The 17,766-nt window shown below is 31.7% G+C and overlaps 1 protein-coding gene across 1 annotated transcript; it reads left to right on the top strand.

Annotated features, from left to right (window-relative positions):
- The first annotated feature begins 2,186 nt into the window (after nt 1-2,186).
- On the top strand, nt 2,187-13,468 carry LOC111701114 (ER degradation-enhancing alpha-mannosidase-like protein 1). Its single transcript, XM_023472267.1, has 18 exons — nt 2,187-2,246; nt 3,032-3,137; nt 3,327-3,382; nt 4,071-4,102; nt 4,232-4,281; nt 4,750-4,827; nt 4,915-5,010; nt 5,152-5,199; nt 5,917-5,988; nt 6,216-6,272; nt 7,042-7,165; nt 7,867-7,974; nt 8,835-8,963; nt 9,684-9,740; nt 10,145-10,219; nt 10,749-10,805; nt 11,241-11,379; nt 12,199-13,468. The coding sequence occupies exons 1-18, from the start codon at nt 2,187-2,189 to the stop codon at nt 12,244-12,246; spliced, it is 1,392 nt and encodes a 463-aa protein (XP_023328035.1). The 3' UTR covers nt 12,247-13,468.
- The last annotated feature ends 4,298 nt before the right edge of the window (nt 13,469-17,766 follow it).

Genomic DNA, 17,766 nt, shown 5'->3' with positions numbered 1-17,766 from the left:
TTAATGTACTCTACTGCATATAATTTGTGAACATTTACATGATTTGTACACTTTGAACTCCCTTTCAGGCTGAAAGGGACTGAAAAAATTCATACCGAGAGATTCTTTTAATTCCTCTCTATATATTCTATTCTCTATGTCCATATCCCTTTGCGCCACTCTACTCTTAAATAATTCTTCACAAGTATAAATTACGTTTATGCTTTGTTTGTATTTTTTGTCCATTTGTATCCAATAAATATTAAAACGGCTGAACCGATCGGGCCCAAATATTTTTTGGGACCACGCTTGACCTCATGGAAGGTTTATGGATAATCGAATTTTCAAAAATTTGCCTCTAACAACATTCTATTTTTGAAAATTTTGAAAATCCACGAAATGTTTTTATAAATTCTGCGACATTTTTTGTTTTACAATGTACACAAAGAGAACATGTTCACAATAGAAATGGAAGATGGGCGCGAAGCGCCCTTAATAGCCTAGCTATGTCTCTTATTAAAAACTAGCAACATAAGATTTCACGGATTTTTCTGTTGTTGATGGCGGATTTCCAAACAAACTATGGACTGTCAATTGCCATCATTTTACTTGAACTAAACACTCAACGACAAAAACACTCAAAAAATTGTTTCCGCAATGGGATGGGATATGGGGGGGGGTTTCAAGAAAAATAGATACCCCTTCTTGATTTGACTTGATGACTAGAAGTTTCATTTTATTTATATTTGCAGGACTGAACTTGAGATAAAATATGGAAGTTTCAGTGAAAAACTGAGATTAGAAGTTCTAGAACAAACTAGAGAAATGTTTTATCATGGGTAATAACTCAGTCTTTTATCTATTTTTTTATCCTTTCTTAAATATTTTTTATTTTTTATTTATCATTCATCCAATCTTTCGTTCTTTTTTTCATCTTTTACCCTATTATTATTTTATTCCTTTTTTCTCTTTTACACATTGTATACATCCTTTCAATCTTTCATTTTTTTTCATTCATTTTTTATTCTTTCTTGAATTTAATATTTATTTTATTCTTTTATTGTTGTTTTAATCAATCACTTACGCAATTAAAATTATTTTTTCTTCCACCTTTTCATTCTTTCGCTTAAAGGGAGTGACCGACAATATATGGTAGTTGAACCGAGAATGAAGTATTGTGGAGAATGTTTTTAGGGAACCATTTAAGACCCATGAGACGTTTTTCACCAAGAGCGAATATTGAATCTTTTAAATCCTCATAGATTGTTAATTTTTGAGGGATGAGTTTAAGAATCGGTTTTAAAAAACTATTCAATAACGACGACAAAATTCTACAGCAAACAAATTAGTTGTAAAGGAAAAGGTTGAGAAAATAAAAATTAACTATTATCATATAGAAAATAAGTAATCTTATTCAGTTAATTGGTTTTGAAGAATTTGAAGAAATCTGCCAACAAATTTATAAAGAATAAGAAATTCAATATAATGAGAAAAAAGAAATATTTAATTCTAACATTCCTAAACATCTAATTAGTTTACTGTAGATTTTTTACATTTTTGTCATCGTTTCACAATAATTTTTAAAAATCGATTCTCAAATCGTAACCACCCAAATGGATAATTTTGAACGTGGACTTTGCGCTTAAACTCAGTAATTATACAGCATTAACACGTTTTATATGTCTCAAATGAATCCTAAAAAATTTCTCCGCAATACTACATTTTTAGTTGAACTACCATAAATTGCTGGTCACTCCCTTTAATAGTTGTTTTATATCTAACATTTCGATAGAGAAATATCTTCCTAAACATCTAATTAGTTTACTGTAGATTCTTTTAGATTTTTTGTCATCGTTTCACAATAATTTTTAAAAATCGATACTCAAATTGTAACCACCCAAATGGATGATTTTGAACGTGACTTTGCGCTTAAACTCAGTAATTATACAGCATTACCACGTTTTATATGTCTCAAATGAATCCTAAAAAATTTCTCCACAATACTACATTTTTAGTTGAACTACCATAAATTGCTGGTCACTCCTTTTAATAGTTGTTTTATTTTTTATATTTCTTGTCTTTTTTTCTTACTTACTTCAAAAGTTCAAATTTAGAACTTAATAATATTTAATTGAATTTATAACAATTATAATTTTGAATTAAAGATTAAATTTGTAGATATTAATTTTTCTAGGTATGATAACTATATGAAACACGCCTTCCCATTGGACGAGCTAAATCCTCTAGACTGCACCGGTAGGGGTCCGGTAAGTCAAACTTTATGTTAAAGAAAAACTAAGTAAAGTTATTTTTATTTTTTTTTTCACTTATTTTTAAGCTAAAACTTTATGAACCATTCAGAGATAAGGATATTTTTTATAATCTCTTTTCAACAGTTCATTAGATTTGGGTTGAGAGCATTTAGTTTTTTACAGCTTTTGGTTATGCCCTTAGACCCGGATCCGTGGATCTACATATTTTGCGGATCCGCATCCAGGAAGTCAAAATGTTGCGGATCCGCATCACGGAAGCCAAAATGTTGCGGATCCGCGTCCAGGAAGCCAAAATGTTGCGGATCATCCGGATCCTCAACACTGTTTACAACAATTTAATGATGATCCAGAGCTGGAAATTGAGATTAATGTGTGATCTTTTCTTTTTCTTAATATCGAGACTAACTTAATCTTGTACTTGTATCCTGAAAAGTGAATAAATTTCAACCAATCAAATTAGAGTTAGAAGCCGGGAAATTTGATATTCCCGCGCCATGTATCTACTGAAACGAGATGGACTCTCTAATTTTAAAAAACCGGTTTTTGATTTTTGATTTTCTGTAATATATCCAAAAAAGAGTGGATTAAACAAAAAATTAAAAGTGTCCACATTTGATATTCGGATTAAGAATTTGGGATTAAAGGTATCCCATTCTAAAGTTCCCAGCTCTGATGAAATGAAAAGCATAAACAAAATTCATTCAGAACTAATGAAGCCTTAAATGAAGGAAGAAGAGCACACTGCACCCGTGAAATACATTAAAAATATAATATTTTAGGATTATGAGAACCCAGATAATATTAATATTAATGATGTTCTTGGAGACTATTCTTTGACTCTAATTGATACATTGGATACCCTCGCCATTATTGGAAACTATTCAGGTTACTGCAGCTGATATAAAAATGATAATTCCCCCCCCCCTCCTCCTCTCCTTGATTTCTTTTCTGGGGTTTCAAAATTAGTGTTTTTTATGTATATTTTTACCGAACTTCAATGTATTTTATTATTTAAATACTTAAAAATATGTTTATGATGAGAAATTATTTTTAATTTTTTGTTTCTTTGTTTAGAGTTTCGAGCTGCAGTTCAACGGATAGTTGATCTTGTAGATTTTGACAAACCTAACGTAGTTCAAGTCTTCGAGGCTAATATTAGGAATCAATTCACCTTCTTTAGATTTATCTTACACTCTTACACTGAGACATATAAAACTTTGGAAAAGAAAGATTACTGTTGACTCAAATCCTGATTTAAATAGTCCAAGGAACATGAACCAGGCAATTGTGCACTATGCAGTTTACACAACCCATTTCACCAAATAGGGTTGGTTTTCAAGCAACCGGTTAACTTTTTGCTTTATAATATCAAATACGCATAAGAATGTTAAAATGTCGTTTTCGTAGTTCACAGTTTATGGGTCCCATCATATTCAAGCAGTGATTTGATTTTTAATAAGGATACTGGATATTGGCTTGATTTATACCACGTAAACATTGGTTTTGATTTTGTAAATATGGACTTGATTTTTACTATTGATTTGATTTTTACATATGAAAGGCTGATTTGTATTTTTATTATAAGAACATTATCAGTTTTTTTGTTTTTAAGAATGTGATTGGTTTCAAGGTTGTTGGGAGGACTTCTCTCTGCTCATTTACTCATGGAGGAAAAAAAGAAGAAAATTTATTTGATTTTTAGAAATTAAAGTTCTTAAAGGTTCTTTACAAAGAAATGTAATTACTTTTTTAATCAAATTTTGTTAGATTTTTAAAGGAATTTGTTACAAGAAGCTTAAATTTATTCTTTCCTCATAGGATCCTAATTTCCCAGGGCTGGCTCCTGACTGGTATTTAGACGACCTTCTTAGGAAATTAGAAAAAAAAAACATTTTAATTACGTTATTATCTTTCTAGGATTTTTTCAATTTATTTATACTAAGGTGATGTTGAAATGTTTTATTTTTATATATTTTCAGTTTATCTCATGATTTGGCTGATCGCTTACTTCCGGCTTTTGATAGAACAGGTACAATTTAGTGTACACTGTAAACTGTATTCTAAAAGTTAAATTATAAAAAAATTGTGTTAAAGTTTTGTCAAACTTTAACCCAATTTAGGTAATAATGGCCGAAAAAGTTGGTTTTTTGAAGATACTTTTTTTTATATATTCGCATGAGCAACCCTTGACACTGAACAGTACAATGATCATTGCACAGGCTACTGGTGACCTAGACGGTATCCACTGTATATTGTAACACTGAATACAGTAGAGTGTGAGGTACTCCAGGGATACTGTACGGTGAACAATGAACTGGATACTGTGCAATGGACAATTTTCAATTGTCTTAAATCGGATAACTTGTCTTTTAAGAAATTTGCAAGCTGTTTCTCAACAAATATTTTCCTGTTTAACAAAACACTAATTTAACTTTAAATTGACACATATTTATGTCTTAGTTTTGTTGTCTTTAAAAACGTAAAAACCATATTTTAGAAACTGGTCTTCCCTTCCCTCGAGTTAATCTTAAAACCGGTTTGCCTCAAGATGGTAGAACAACATCATGTACAGCAGGTATTAAAACCGGTTAAGATGGTAGAACAACATCATTTACAGCAGGTATTAAAACCGGTTAAGATGGTAGAACAACATAATGTACAGCAGGTATAAAATACCGGGTTTGGATGGTAGAACAACATTATGTTCAGCAGGTGTTAAAACCGGATTTAGATGGTAGAACAACATCATGTTCAGCAGGTAATAAAACCGGTTAAGACTGTTGAAGAACATCATGTTCAGCAGGTATTAAAACCGGTTTAGATGATATAAGAACATCATATTCAGCAGGTATAAAACCGGTTTAGATGATATAACTACATCATGTTAATTGTTGTTTAGGTGTTGGGAGTCTTCTGTTAGAGTTTATCCTTCTTTCAAAATTAACAGGTTTATTTTCTACTAAACATATTTTTCATTAGTTAGCTAATTTAGTTTATTTATCCAAGTTACATTTATGAAACCAGAAAATATTGTTCATGAACTATTAATATTGTTCAGGGGACCCTGTTTATGTACTATATATATTGTTCAATGTACCCTGTTTATGTACTATAAATATATTGTTCAGGGGACTCTGTTTTATGAACTAAATATATTTTTCAGGGGACTCTGTTTATGAACTAAATATATTGTTCAGGGGACTCTGTTTATGAACTAAATATATTGTTCAGGGGGACCCTGTTTATGAACTATATTTATTGTTCATGGAATCCTGTTTATGAACTATATATATATTGTTCAGGAGACCCTGTTTATGAACTATATATATATTTTTCAGGGGACTCTGTTTATGAACTATATATATTGTTCAGGGCACCCTGTTTATGAACTTTATATATTGTTCAGGGGACCCTTGTTATGAACTATATATATATATTGTTTAGGGGACCCTGTTTATGAACTATATATATTGTTCAGGGGATCCTATTTATGAACTATATATATATATATATATATTGTTCAGGCGATCCTGTTTATGAACTATATATATTGTTCAGGGGACCCTGTTTATGAACTATATATATATTGTTCAGGGGACCCTGTTTATGAACTATATATATATTGTTCAGGGGACCCTGTTTATGAACTATATATATTGTTCAGGGGACCCTGTTTATGAACTGTATGCAAGACGAGCAGTAAGAGGAATTTACAAACTACGAAATCAAAATACAGGTAAACAGCTTACTAGACAGTATGTATTTCTACTTTCTTCAGTGTGAGAGCTATTTATTTATATATTTATATATTTATTTATTTGTTTATTTATTTATTTATTAATTACTTATTTACTTATTTACTTATTTACTTATTTACTTATTTACTTATTTACTTTTTTTGTTTGATTGTTTTTGATTATTTGATAATTTGATTATTTAATTATTTAATTATTTAATTAACAGGATTGATGGGAAATGTTGTAGATGTGAACTCTGGAGTCTGGGAAGGGAAAATATCAGGTATTTGATATTAAAGATTGATCATAAAAAATTATCCTTTTTTTGGATTTTTAAAATCTTATTTTTAAAATGTTTGGGTTGATTCCGCTGGAAACGGGCAGCCATNGCCATCAGGTATTTGATAGGTAATGTTATGAACAAGACATGCCATCAGGTATTTGATAGGTAATGTTATGAACAAGACATGCCATCAGGTATTTGATAGGTAATGTTATGAACAAGACATGCCATCAGGTATTTGATAGGTAATGTTGTGAACAAGACATGCCATCAGGTATTTGATAGGTAATGTTGTGAACAAGACATGCCAATCTACAACTATATTTGATAGGTAATGTTGTGAACAAGACATGCCAATCTACAAATGGAGAAGTAATTAAAATCATTTCTACAATTGTTTGTCCATTCGAAAAGAAATTTTTCATAATTTTAATCAAATAAATCATTGAAAATAGATTGGTTACTTATCTAGAAATTTCCCCCAGTTAAATTTAGTTAGTGTTGATACAGACTCCCTTGAAACAAAAAGTAATTTGCATCCTAGACATCTGTGTGTTTTATGAATGAAAAATTTGTACTTTTACGATTTCCTGTTTTTTTAGCAACAAAATAAGACGCTATGACAGCTTCCACTGGATTGATTGATTGATTTAATAATTGACTTTTGATTGACTGTTTGATTGATATCTTTGCGTAGGTTTAGAAACCGGGTTTGAGCATACTAAAGAGCTTCAACGAGATTGATTGATTGATTTATTGATTGATTCAGGTTTAGGAGCTGGGATTGACAGCTTCTACGAGATCCTGCTAAAAAGCTTCATTATGTACGGTCTGAAGGAGGACAAGGAGATGTTTGAGGAGAGTTACAACAACATTAAGCAGTACATGAGGAGGTAGGAACCCAATTTAAGCAGCATGAGGAGTACATGAAGATTACATGAGAATGTGGAAACCATACAATTACATTAATCCCTTCACGAGGAGGTAAAACCCGTACATTTAGCAGTACATGAGAAATTATAACTGCATGAGGAGGTACAAATTGTGAATAAGCATTTCATGAGGAGATAGAAACCGTAGATAATCAGTACATGAGGTAGAAACCATGAATAAGCAGTACATGAGAAAGAAACCTGAAATAAAAATAAAAAGTGCATGAAGTAGAAATCGTAAATAAGCATTACATGAGGTAGAAACCGTAAATACGCAGTGCACGAGGAGGTAGAAACCTTAAATAAGCAGTACACGAGGTAGAAACCTTAAATAAGCAGTACACGAGGAGGTAGAAACCTTAAATAAGCAGTACGTGAGGTAGAAACCGTAAATAAGCAGGACACGAGGAGGTAGAAACCGTAAATAAGCAGTACACGAGGACGTATAAACCTTAAATAAGCAGGACATGAGGAAGTGTTAAATGTATTACTATAAATTATTACTGGCCACTGGGTACAAAGTTAAGATTAATCACAAAGAATTTAATATCTACTTATTTAATTTAATTTGATATTTATTTTTTTCAACGTTTTCTTAATATTATACACCAAAGGAAAACCAATTTACAGTATTTCCATAAAATGACCTCTTTTATGTCTAGAGGAAGGACTGACTGCAATAAAGGAGCTGGATTGCATCCTCTTTACGTGAATGTACAAATGGAATCAGGGGACACTGCTACCAACTGGATAGACATTTTCTTCTTGTTGTTCGTGCATCATCCATCAAGTTCAGCTAATTTTGAAAAAGAGAAAAAAAAAACATTTTTTTCATGTCCTTACAAATGGTCAGCAAGGGTACAATTAAAAGAACTGTAAGCCTAAATTCAAGGGGCAAAGGTACCTTTTTAACCTTTCTCTGATTAAGTTTAAATTAGTTGTCAATATTTATTATTGGGAAAATTTAATTGTGGTTTTCTACTGCAAAAAAAAAAACTTTAAGATTTATCAGAATTAGACTCTTTTAAAAACAGAAAAACGATAATGGATTCCACATTATTGATCAGATAAAGGTTTCAAGGGTTCCGTTGTGAAACGGGAATTGTCGTCTTTGCAGGGAGGGTCACTTGAAAATTACGCTTGCAGTCCCTTGAAATGAAACAAACAATAATCCCTCCTCACAAAAATTGTTCTCCACCATGCTTATTTTTTTTTTTGCACATGGTGGAATGATATTCTATCGAAGTCCTATCTATATATAAATTTGGCTTGTCTGTCTGTTTGTTTGTTTGTCTGTCTGTCTGTCTGTTTGTATCCAATAAACGTCAAAACGGCTGAACCGATCGGGCCCAAATAGGGACCCCAGGGAAGGTTTATGAATGATCAAAATTTTAAATATTTGTCTCCATCAAAATTCGATCTCCATTTTTTTTTAAATTTTGAAAATCCACAAAAATTTTTGTGAAAATCCGCGAATTATTTTTGTTTTGTTTTACGATGTACACAAAGAGAACAATTAATTTAGAAGATGGGCGCGAAGCGCCATATAAGGCTAGTATCTTATATTTTCAGAAATGTTTCCAAACTTATTTTTTAAAATTCTGAAGGTTCCTAATTTTGTGGCGTTCAGATATAAATTCGAAATCAATTTCAGACCTGAATTGATAGAGTCTACCTACCTGTTATACCAGGCTACGAAAAACCCGTTCTACCTCCATGTTGGGAAGGATATCCTTGACAGCCTTAACAACCACACCAGGTATCCATTGGTGTAAACTTTGATAAATATTATCCCTCCTTTTTTCCAGTATGGCTTATTAATGGCTGAATATAAAAAAATGTTTAGGTTAAAAGTTTAAAAAAACAAACTTTTCGCTAATTTATTCTCCCTTGCTTGTCTGTATGCCTGTTGTATCCAATAAAAGTCAAAACGGCTGAACTGATCGGACCCAAATTTTGTGTGGGACCTCACGTGACTCTAGGGAAGGTTTATGAATGATCAAAATTTCAAAACTTTGTTTTTAAAAGTTTGTCATTTTTTGTAAAATTTAGAAAATGCGCGAAAAAATGTTATGAAGTCCGCAAACTTTTTTTTTGTATACTGTATAAAGAGAAGATGCTGACAGATGAAGCCACAATTAAAAGTTGAAATAGAAGATGGACCCGAAGCGCTCTAGAAGCCTAGTTTATATATTTTATTATATTTGAAAGAGTTTAAAAGTACTGCTTTTTCTATTGCTCAATCTCAGGAAAATGAATATCTATCTATCTTAACCTAACCTTACCATGAATTCCTTCTTACCCTGAAAAGATCATATTAGAAAATAAGAGTTGGTGATAATGTTTAAGAGGGGGGGCGACGAGCGGGGAGCGGTTGATTTTTTTAAAGAAGGGAGGGGGAGGGAACTGGTGATATGTATGAATAAATGGGGGGGGGGAAATACTTTTTCCCAGAAATTACTTAACAACTGTATTTCAGAGCTGAGTGTGGATACGCAACTGTACATGACGTCACAGATATGAGCTTAGAAGACAGGCAGGGAGCCATTGTTACGATATCCCCCCCCCTCCATACCTTCTAAAAATGCGGAAATAAAATGACGACATTTACTTCGTCTTCCTTCCTAAGATCATGGTTAATGAATACTGAATAGTATAAATAGTTAAAAAGAACATAGTATTTTATAACCAAAAAGGTTTCAGGATATGAAGCGAGATAAAATTTCAATATCAATCAATATATTTCATAAATGACTTGTAAAGTTTATTCAAATGGTATTAAATGCTTAGTCTAACAATTTATGTGGTTTTAAGACTTCATGAGTTCTGCCCCCTCCCCCGGGCCTTCTAGATAAATTAAAAAGAATTGCTTTCTCTAAAGATACAATAAAGGTTTTTTTTCTGTTCTTTTACTGTTATCAACCGTGGCTCTGATTACAGACAGGAAAGTTTCTTTCTCTCTGAAACTGTGAAGTACCTCTACCTCCTCTTTGATATAGACAACCCAATCAATCGGTGAGAAAATCTTCAAACAGCTCTAAAAAATCCGCAAACCGTTGACTTAAAAAAAGCGCAAACCCCGTTAAATTCCTTATATTATACCATTGAACAATGAAAAGATTGAAAGACGACCTGTAAAATCAGCATTCTTGTCCTTGGGAAGGAACTGTTTCAAATGCGTGATTGCAATCAATCCAGCTTAACGTTAAGGTTAACCCGGTGTTTTTGTCATTTTTTTATGTACAGTGATCCTGATAAAACTAAGGAATTGGAAGACGACATGAAAGCAATCTTTAAGTGTATTTGATGTTGTATCAAAGCAAATAACATGTTTAGTAACTTGAAAATCAACTTTTTAAGTGAAATGTTTCTGTGTACATTACACAATTGCTCTCATTTCAATTCATGGACAGTTAAAAATCTAGTCATTGTATTTTATAGTTTCAAGGTCGGGGACCACATTTAATTCACTTCAATATTTGAAATTTTTTATTTATTTGTTTTCCTTGGAATTAAAAATCTAATAATTTATTAAAATTTCCAGAAAGAGCAAGAACTACGTTTTAACTACAAACGGACATATTCTTCCTCTTCTGTCAAGGTATTTATTAGTTACTAGCTGGAAGGCCAGGCGTTGCTCGTGGAATTTTTTAAAAAATAAATAAGAAAAATATCCATTTTTTTAAGCCGAGGTCGGCCCCGGGATTACCATGGGTTTTCTCAAAAAAATGCAGCCCATCCGGAGTCCAGCCTCTTGGCCATTCATAGCTAACGAAAAATTATTTCTGAAGAAAAAATTGTCAACATTTATTAGTCCATGTTACTCCCCGGGCACCCATGGGTTCCCTCAAAAAATTAAGATTTTAAAAACTTGACAACACTTGACAACACTTGACAAACCCTACAATGCACATTGTACAGCATTGTTTAACACTTTAAAAAGGGGGGGTGGAACAATTTTCAGCAAAAAATACGAGAATGGGCCAAGCCGCGGCCGGTCACTTAAAATTCAATAGTTACATTTTCATACTTGAAGGTTTAGAGAGAACGACTGGGATTTATTCGACTCTCCTCCTTCTCCGTCCTTGAATTCGTCCAGCTTCTCCAGTTCGTCCGTTTTACCGGACTCTGTTTGTCTGCAGATTAGTCCCGAGACTAGATTCTCATTACCATTGAATTTTAACAGAGTGGTGTTTCAATAAACAGTTATTTTACAGGGTAGTGCTTCAATAAACAGTTATTTTACAGGGTGGTGTCTCAATAAAGTATTTTAGAGGGTGGTGTCTCAATAAACAGTTATTTTACAGGGTGGTGACTATATATACAGTTATTTTACAAGGTGGTGTCTCAATATACAGTGATTTTACAGGGTGGTGTCTCAATATACAGTTATTTTACAGGGGGGTGTCTCAATAAACAGTTATTTTAGATGGTGGTGTCTCAATAAACAGTTATTTTACAGGGTGGTGTCTCAATCAACAGTTATTTTACAGGGTGGTGTCTAAATAAATAGTTATTTCACAGGGTGGTGTCTCAATAAACATGGCAATGAAGTATGGATTTTTGGCATTTTTATTTCAGTTTTAACAATTTGAAACATTCTAAATAAAACCTTAAATGTTAATAATTTATTAGCTCAGTTACCTTAAAAAATAAGACGATTGACCAGGGATGAATATTTTTTCAAAAAAATATTCCCACCACTTTACCCTTTAAAAATCATTTCTTTCCAGATATTTTATAAGTAAGTTGGCGTTTTTTGCTTAATTGGGGAAAATTAAAAATTTGTTGGGTAAAAAGTATCAAAAGGAATGAAAAACTTGCCTCTTGACGCAATTAAAAAAAATATGCACCCTCAAGATCGACTGCATTTTGTAAATCACATTAAGCGTGCAATTAAAAGAAGTTTTATGGAGAATTAGGGAATTTATATAAACAACATTTGACATTTGTGTTTTAAAACGAGAATTCTTCTGATTTATTTTTTATATTTCAGAAATCAGTATTTGCAGCAAATATTTTCTGCATTTGGAGTGTCCTGACATTTTGGAGTCTTCTGACATTTTGGAGCATTCCAATATTTAGAGTTCTCAATCGTTTGGAGTCTTGTAACAACATGAAGAACTAGGATTCTTTCTTAAAGTCTTCTAGCAATTTGGAGTCTTTTATCAACGTGAAGTCTTCCAACAACTTGGAGTCATCTAACTTGGAGTTGTATCTAATAGCGGTACAATTTTGTCCAATCTATTTCTAATGTCGTCTTCCGTCAATTTTTTTATGCAAGATCATTTAAATGGTAATATCTTCTTTCATTCTTACCAATTAAGATATTCTCTTTTCCTTCAATACGGAAAAGGAGGAGGGGCAAAGAATTTACTTTTAGGGCCTGTAAAGGGGGATAAAATTCTAACAAGACATAAGAATAATTTTTTTTCTTTTTATATTTTCAAATGTTTCTTAAGGGTTTATTTCAGTAAGCTATATTAATGATTTTTATCCCCCGGCAATACGCCATGCCTGTAAAAATCAACTTACGTACATTACAATACAGTACAATAACCAGGTAGGGAAGGCACGCCACACCATTTTTTCGTCCGACCACAAATGACGTCAAATCTCATTTTTTTTTGCTCGGGCGAAAAAAGGTATGGTCGGAAGAAATAATGGCGAGTTGTTACCTCATACGAAATATCTCCGCATTATATTTTAAAGGCGACATATCACTCGGGACACATCCCGCGTATAAAAATGTCAATTGAAATACAGTTATGCCCATAAAACTGTGGAATAGGATGATGTTTGTGCAATCTTTAATGTATTTCACGTTGTTACTGATAGTTATACTATAGAACTTAAGAGCTTTCAAAAGATTTTATGAAATTGACAATTGTTCTATGGGTTTTATACTGTTAATCTGACTCTGTTATACCAAAATCTCGGCAATTATAAAGATAAATAAATAGCCATGAAATATGCAGGAACAGTTTTAAAAATTAAATAACTGCAGCATTCCATTATCAGCAGGTTTAGAAAACGACATTGTAAAATTTGTTCGTCCTCTCCGATGTTCTTGGTTAAACTGTAGTAGCCTAAAAATTAACTTTTGTGCCAAATGAATCTATGGCTCTTTAGAATTGCGATGCTTCATGTTCATTGGACTGTTTCTCGTGTCTAACCGTAGTTTACCTATTTCACAGTTTTATGGGGCTCACTGTCTTTGTTTGTCTGTCTGTTTGTTTGTATCCAATAAACGTTAAAATCGGACCCAAATTTGTTGTAGGACCTCACATGACCCCAGGGAAGGTTTAAGGTTGATCGAATTTTCAGAACTTTACCTATTACAAAATTCGAATTTTGAAAATTTCGAAAATTTGCGAATTTTTTTTTATAAAATCGAGACATTTTTTTGTTTTTGTTTTACAATGTATGTAAAGAGAACATGTTCACAATTGAAATAGAAGAAGGGTGCAGCCTAGTATTGTATAATTTATATATGTAAATTATATTTATATAAATTTAATGAAGATAATTGTGATTAAAAGTTATATTTTTTTACCTCAATATTTCTTGATATTCCGGGAACACTTATCTGTGATTGCATATTAAGTGTCTTTAATTTTACTTTTTCAATGTTAATGTGATATATTTATTTCAAGTTGTCAAGCAAAGAATTCTAAATGATTTATATTTTCTAGTTTCGGGCAACTTTTTTGGAAAAATACTTAATTCCAGCACTACTATATTTTCCATATTTTTACACTGAAAAGTTTATTTTTCATATTTTTATAGAAATTTAGTTTAAAACGGTTGAATTATAAAATAGTTGTTAAACATTTCTAAAATTGTGTTTTGCTGCTTTATTTATAGAGTTAATATTTTTTATTAACTTAATTAAGAATTCAATATTTTCTGAAATAGAAAGACATTTTTTTCGATATCTTTGATTTCAAAACTAATTTAATTATAAATTGAATACACGTTTTCCTAAAAATAACTCCTTTTGATTAAACGTGTGTTAGTCAGCAGTTAATATTTTATCTGAAAAAAATGTCATTAATGTCTCAATTTGATATTGTATTGGGTTAAAAATAAATTTTATTGTTTAAATTTAGTTATGGTCAGGGGAAATTGTCTACCGACATTTATGTTCTGTGTTACCCATAAAGGATGAGACTTCAGAGACGACTGTACGGAATTCAAAATGTGTTTCCTTATGTTCATAATTTCTTGCAACTGTAAACTGTGTATGCCACGCACCTCTGACCCTTAAGTAAAAGTAAATTCAACCTAAAGTCTGACCGCGTCAATATTGTTGCACCGGCTAGTCCTATTGAGTGTCTGCTTTATTTACCCAATGTCCGGGCGATACAGTACAAACTGGGACCGGAAAAGTTGACCTTGCTCGGAAATTCAAATGTACTACAGCTGCCCGTGATGCAGTGAAAACTGGTTTTAATTAAGCATGTTCTATGGGTATCTAGTTTGATATTTACTGCTGGCATGGTGACTCATTAGGTTGTGCATGATGATTTTAACTTATAAACTGTCACTCTAACGACATATATACTGTCTCAAAAAGAAGTTTACAGTTTTAAACCCTAAATATTGAATACATAGGAAACATTTATCAAATGCCGTTTTCTAAATCTCCTGATAATGGAATGCCGCAAATAGCTATTTTTTTTTAATTGAATACTTATATGAAGCTCTTTAACAGTACATATCCCCAAATATTTCATGGCTATTTATTTTTACAAAAAAAGACCAAAAAACTCTCATTCGGGAAAAATATCATTTTTAACGAAGAAANAGGGTGGGTGCAAAGGGCAACTTTTTGCAAACAATCTGTTATATACATATACATACATTTAAAATATACCACTGAACCATTGATTTATTTTGAATAAACCGCAGTGTACAATTTAATTAAATTCATATTTCCAAAAAATATACTTTATTTCTTTTATAGATTATGCCATTATAGGTATTAGGAAATGTTATGAATTATAAAATACATACGTTTTCTCCAAAAATCTATAGACTAATTTTTCCGTATTATTTTCTTTATCTATCCGAAGTTTTCGTAAGAAATATCGATTCAAGAAAACCGGTTTTACTATCTTTAAAGGCTATAATTTGGAATTTTTCAGAATGATCTGAACTGCAAATACATATTTGTTATAATAATTTTGATCTGTAAATTGTGATTTTGATGTGTTCTTCATGATTTAAATTTGTTTAACTATGCATATCAAAATAGTAGATAATTCTAAAGATTAGATTATTATTATTATTATTAATTAGATTTTATGAATTATGCCTGGAAGGAACTGTATACAGTTCCTTCTAGCTATAGCTAGACATAGTTTACCCGGTAATAGTGGTACAGGGTGTCCCACGAAACATGACAGTTGGGGAATGGTTTTAAATGTCTTCTTCCATATATTATATCAGATATTAAAGACTTTTTGCAGTTTATTTCGTTAGCAAAATCTATAACTAAAATATTTTTTACTTTGAAATCAATTTTACTATAAAATGACTGCCATGGTATATTTCTTAATAATGATAATTAATCTCTTATATAATAAAGAACTTAACAAATTATGGAAGAAGACATTTAAACTATTCACCAATTCTGTCATGTTTCGTAAATGTTTAATACTCAACAATAATGTAAAAAAGTGCCTTCCCGTACAGGAAAAGATTTGTGGAATGGCTCACAGGGTAAGATTGTATAGACAGTTATAGTTTAAACCATTGTTCAAGTTTTAATGTTAAATATTTCCTAACCATCGGGTTAACACATCTAGCTGTTAAACCTTTATCAAATATGAATGAGCAAGATATCGTCGTTTTTATATCAAAAGTTTTGGCCTTCTCGGTTCAGCTGTTTGGATATTTATTCATTCAAACAAACAAACAAGCAAAATTTATGGTATGACTTCCGTAAAATCTGAATTTTTAAAAATTCCATCATAATTTTTGACTGATTGATCTGTCTTTGCTGCCCCGTTTAGAATAAATTCAATATTTACTTAATTAAAACTTTCGCATTTCTTATTTCGCGAAAATTTCACATTTATTCGCGAAACAGATTGAAGCTAAATTTCGTGAAAAATTTTATTAAAGAAAAATGCGAAATTTTCGCGAAATGATTTTCCTTTTTTCGCTGGAAACCCTATTTGTGATATATCCTGTATCTTGATCTATGTATGATGATGATTTGTGAAACTTAAAGAAATATTATCGTGACAAAACAGCCTTTTAGGGGCACTTTAAGAACATTACGGGGGGAGGGGGGTTAAGATCTTAATAATAAAGAAAAATGTGACAAACTTTATATTTTAAAAATTGCTGTTCTAAGCTTTGCATTAGATTTCTTTCNACCCCCCTGGAAGCTCGTGACATACCTTACTGAGCAAAAACGGGGAAAGTATATTTCCAGACTAAGCACATATTTTGCGCACATTTTTAAATTGTGCACTCTTGATAACATGTATCATGTGCACATTAATTTAGTGAACACTCTAGATAGAATGTATTAAGCACACGTTTATATTAGGCGCACATTTTTGTAGTGCACATTATAGATAAGATGTAATAGGTGCACATTTTTATAGTGCACTCTTGATAAAATGCATCATGTGCACATTTCTCTGGTGAACACTCTAGATACAATGTATTAAGCGCACATTTATATTAGGCGCACATTTTTGTAGTGCACATTATAGATAAGATGTATTAGGTGCACATTTATATTAGGCGCACATTTTTATAGTGCACTCTTAATAAAATGCATCATGTGCACATTTATCTAGTGAACACTCTAGATACAATATATTAAGCGCACATTTATATTGTGCAAACTTTACATGAAATGTATTGACACACATTTATATAGTGTAAATTCTAGATAAAATATGTTAGTACACACTCCGCGGATAAATATATTAGGCGCACCTTATAAACTATATATAAATCTAATATATATATATATCTAATTGTCTATATATATTTCTATCTGTCTATATGTCTATCTGGCTATATATCTATATATTTATAATCTGTCGATATATCTATCTAGCTATAGGTGTATGTATGTCTGTAGTATAATGTGTCTGTTTGTTCTCTCCCTGATAAAAAAGATTAATTTTGTCTGGTTTATGGCTCACTAGAGAAAAGTATCAATACCCATTGAAAAAATATCCTCCCTCCCCAATATCATACCCCCTCCACTCGAAACCCATTACTCCCAAATTACCCCTCTCCCTGGATCCCATGAGAAGTTTACCCTCCCCTGAATGGAAAATGAAGAGAAAGGCTGGACTTGTATAATTTTTCATTATATTTGAAAAGAGCGTATAATAATGAAACACACTTCAGTGCAATAAATTTCTAAAAAAGGTTATTAGGGAATTTTAGGGAGCTCCGCCATTGAAAAATCTCGTCAAAGGTTTAGGTTAGATAAATGTGTGAATCTCTCGATTTTTTCCAAAACGGAATTCTGGGGAAATCAGAAGACACTCTAAAGCTTCTTAAAGGACTGTAAGCGTAATTTC

The sequence above is a fragment of the Eurytemora carolleeae genome, unplaced genomic scaffold, assembly GCF_000591075.1.
Source record: "Eurytemora carolleeae unplaced genomic scaffold, Eaff_2.0 scaffold216, whole genome shotgun sequence".
NCBI classification, from domain to species: domain Eukaryota; kingdom Metazoa; phylum Arthropoda; class Copepoda; order Calanoida; family Temoridae; genus Eurytemora; species Eurytemora carolleeae.
The sequence above is the reverse complement of the archived record's forward strand: the minus strand, read 5'-3'. Positions and strand labels throughout refer to the sequence as shown.

Bases quoted from the DNA above. Each gene is read 5' to 3' on its own strand.
- LOC111701114 (XM_023472267.1), top strand. From the start codon at position 2,187: ATGAAACACGCCTTCCCATTGGACGAGCTAAATCCTCTAGACTGCACC. The intron at 2,247-3,031 runs GTAAGTCAAACT...ATAATATTTTAG, and splicing joins ACTGCACCGGTAGGGGTCCG to GATTATGAGAACCCAGATAA. The intron at 4,103-4,231 runs GTATTTAGACGA...ATATATTTTCAG, and splicing joins CCAGGGCTGGCTCCTGACTG to TTTATCTCATGATTTGGCTG.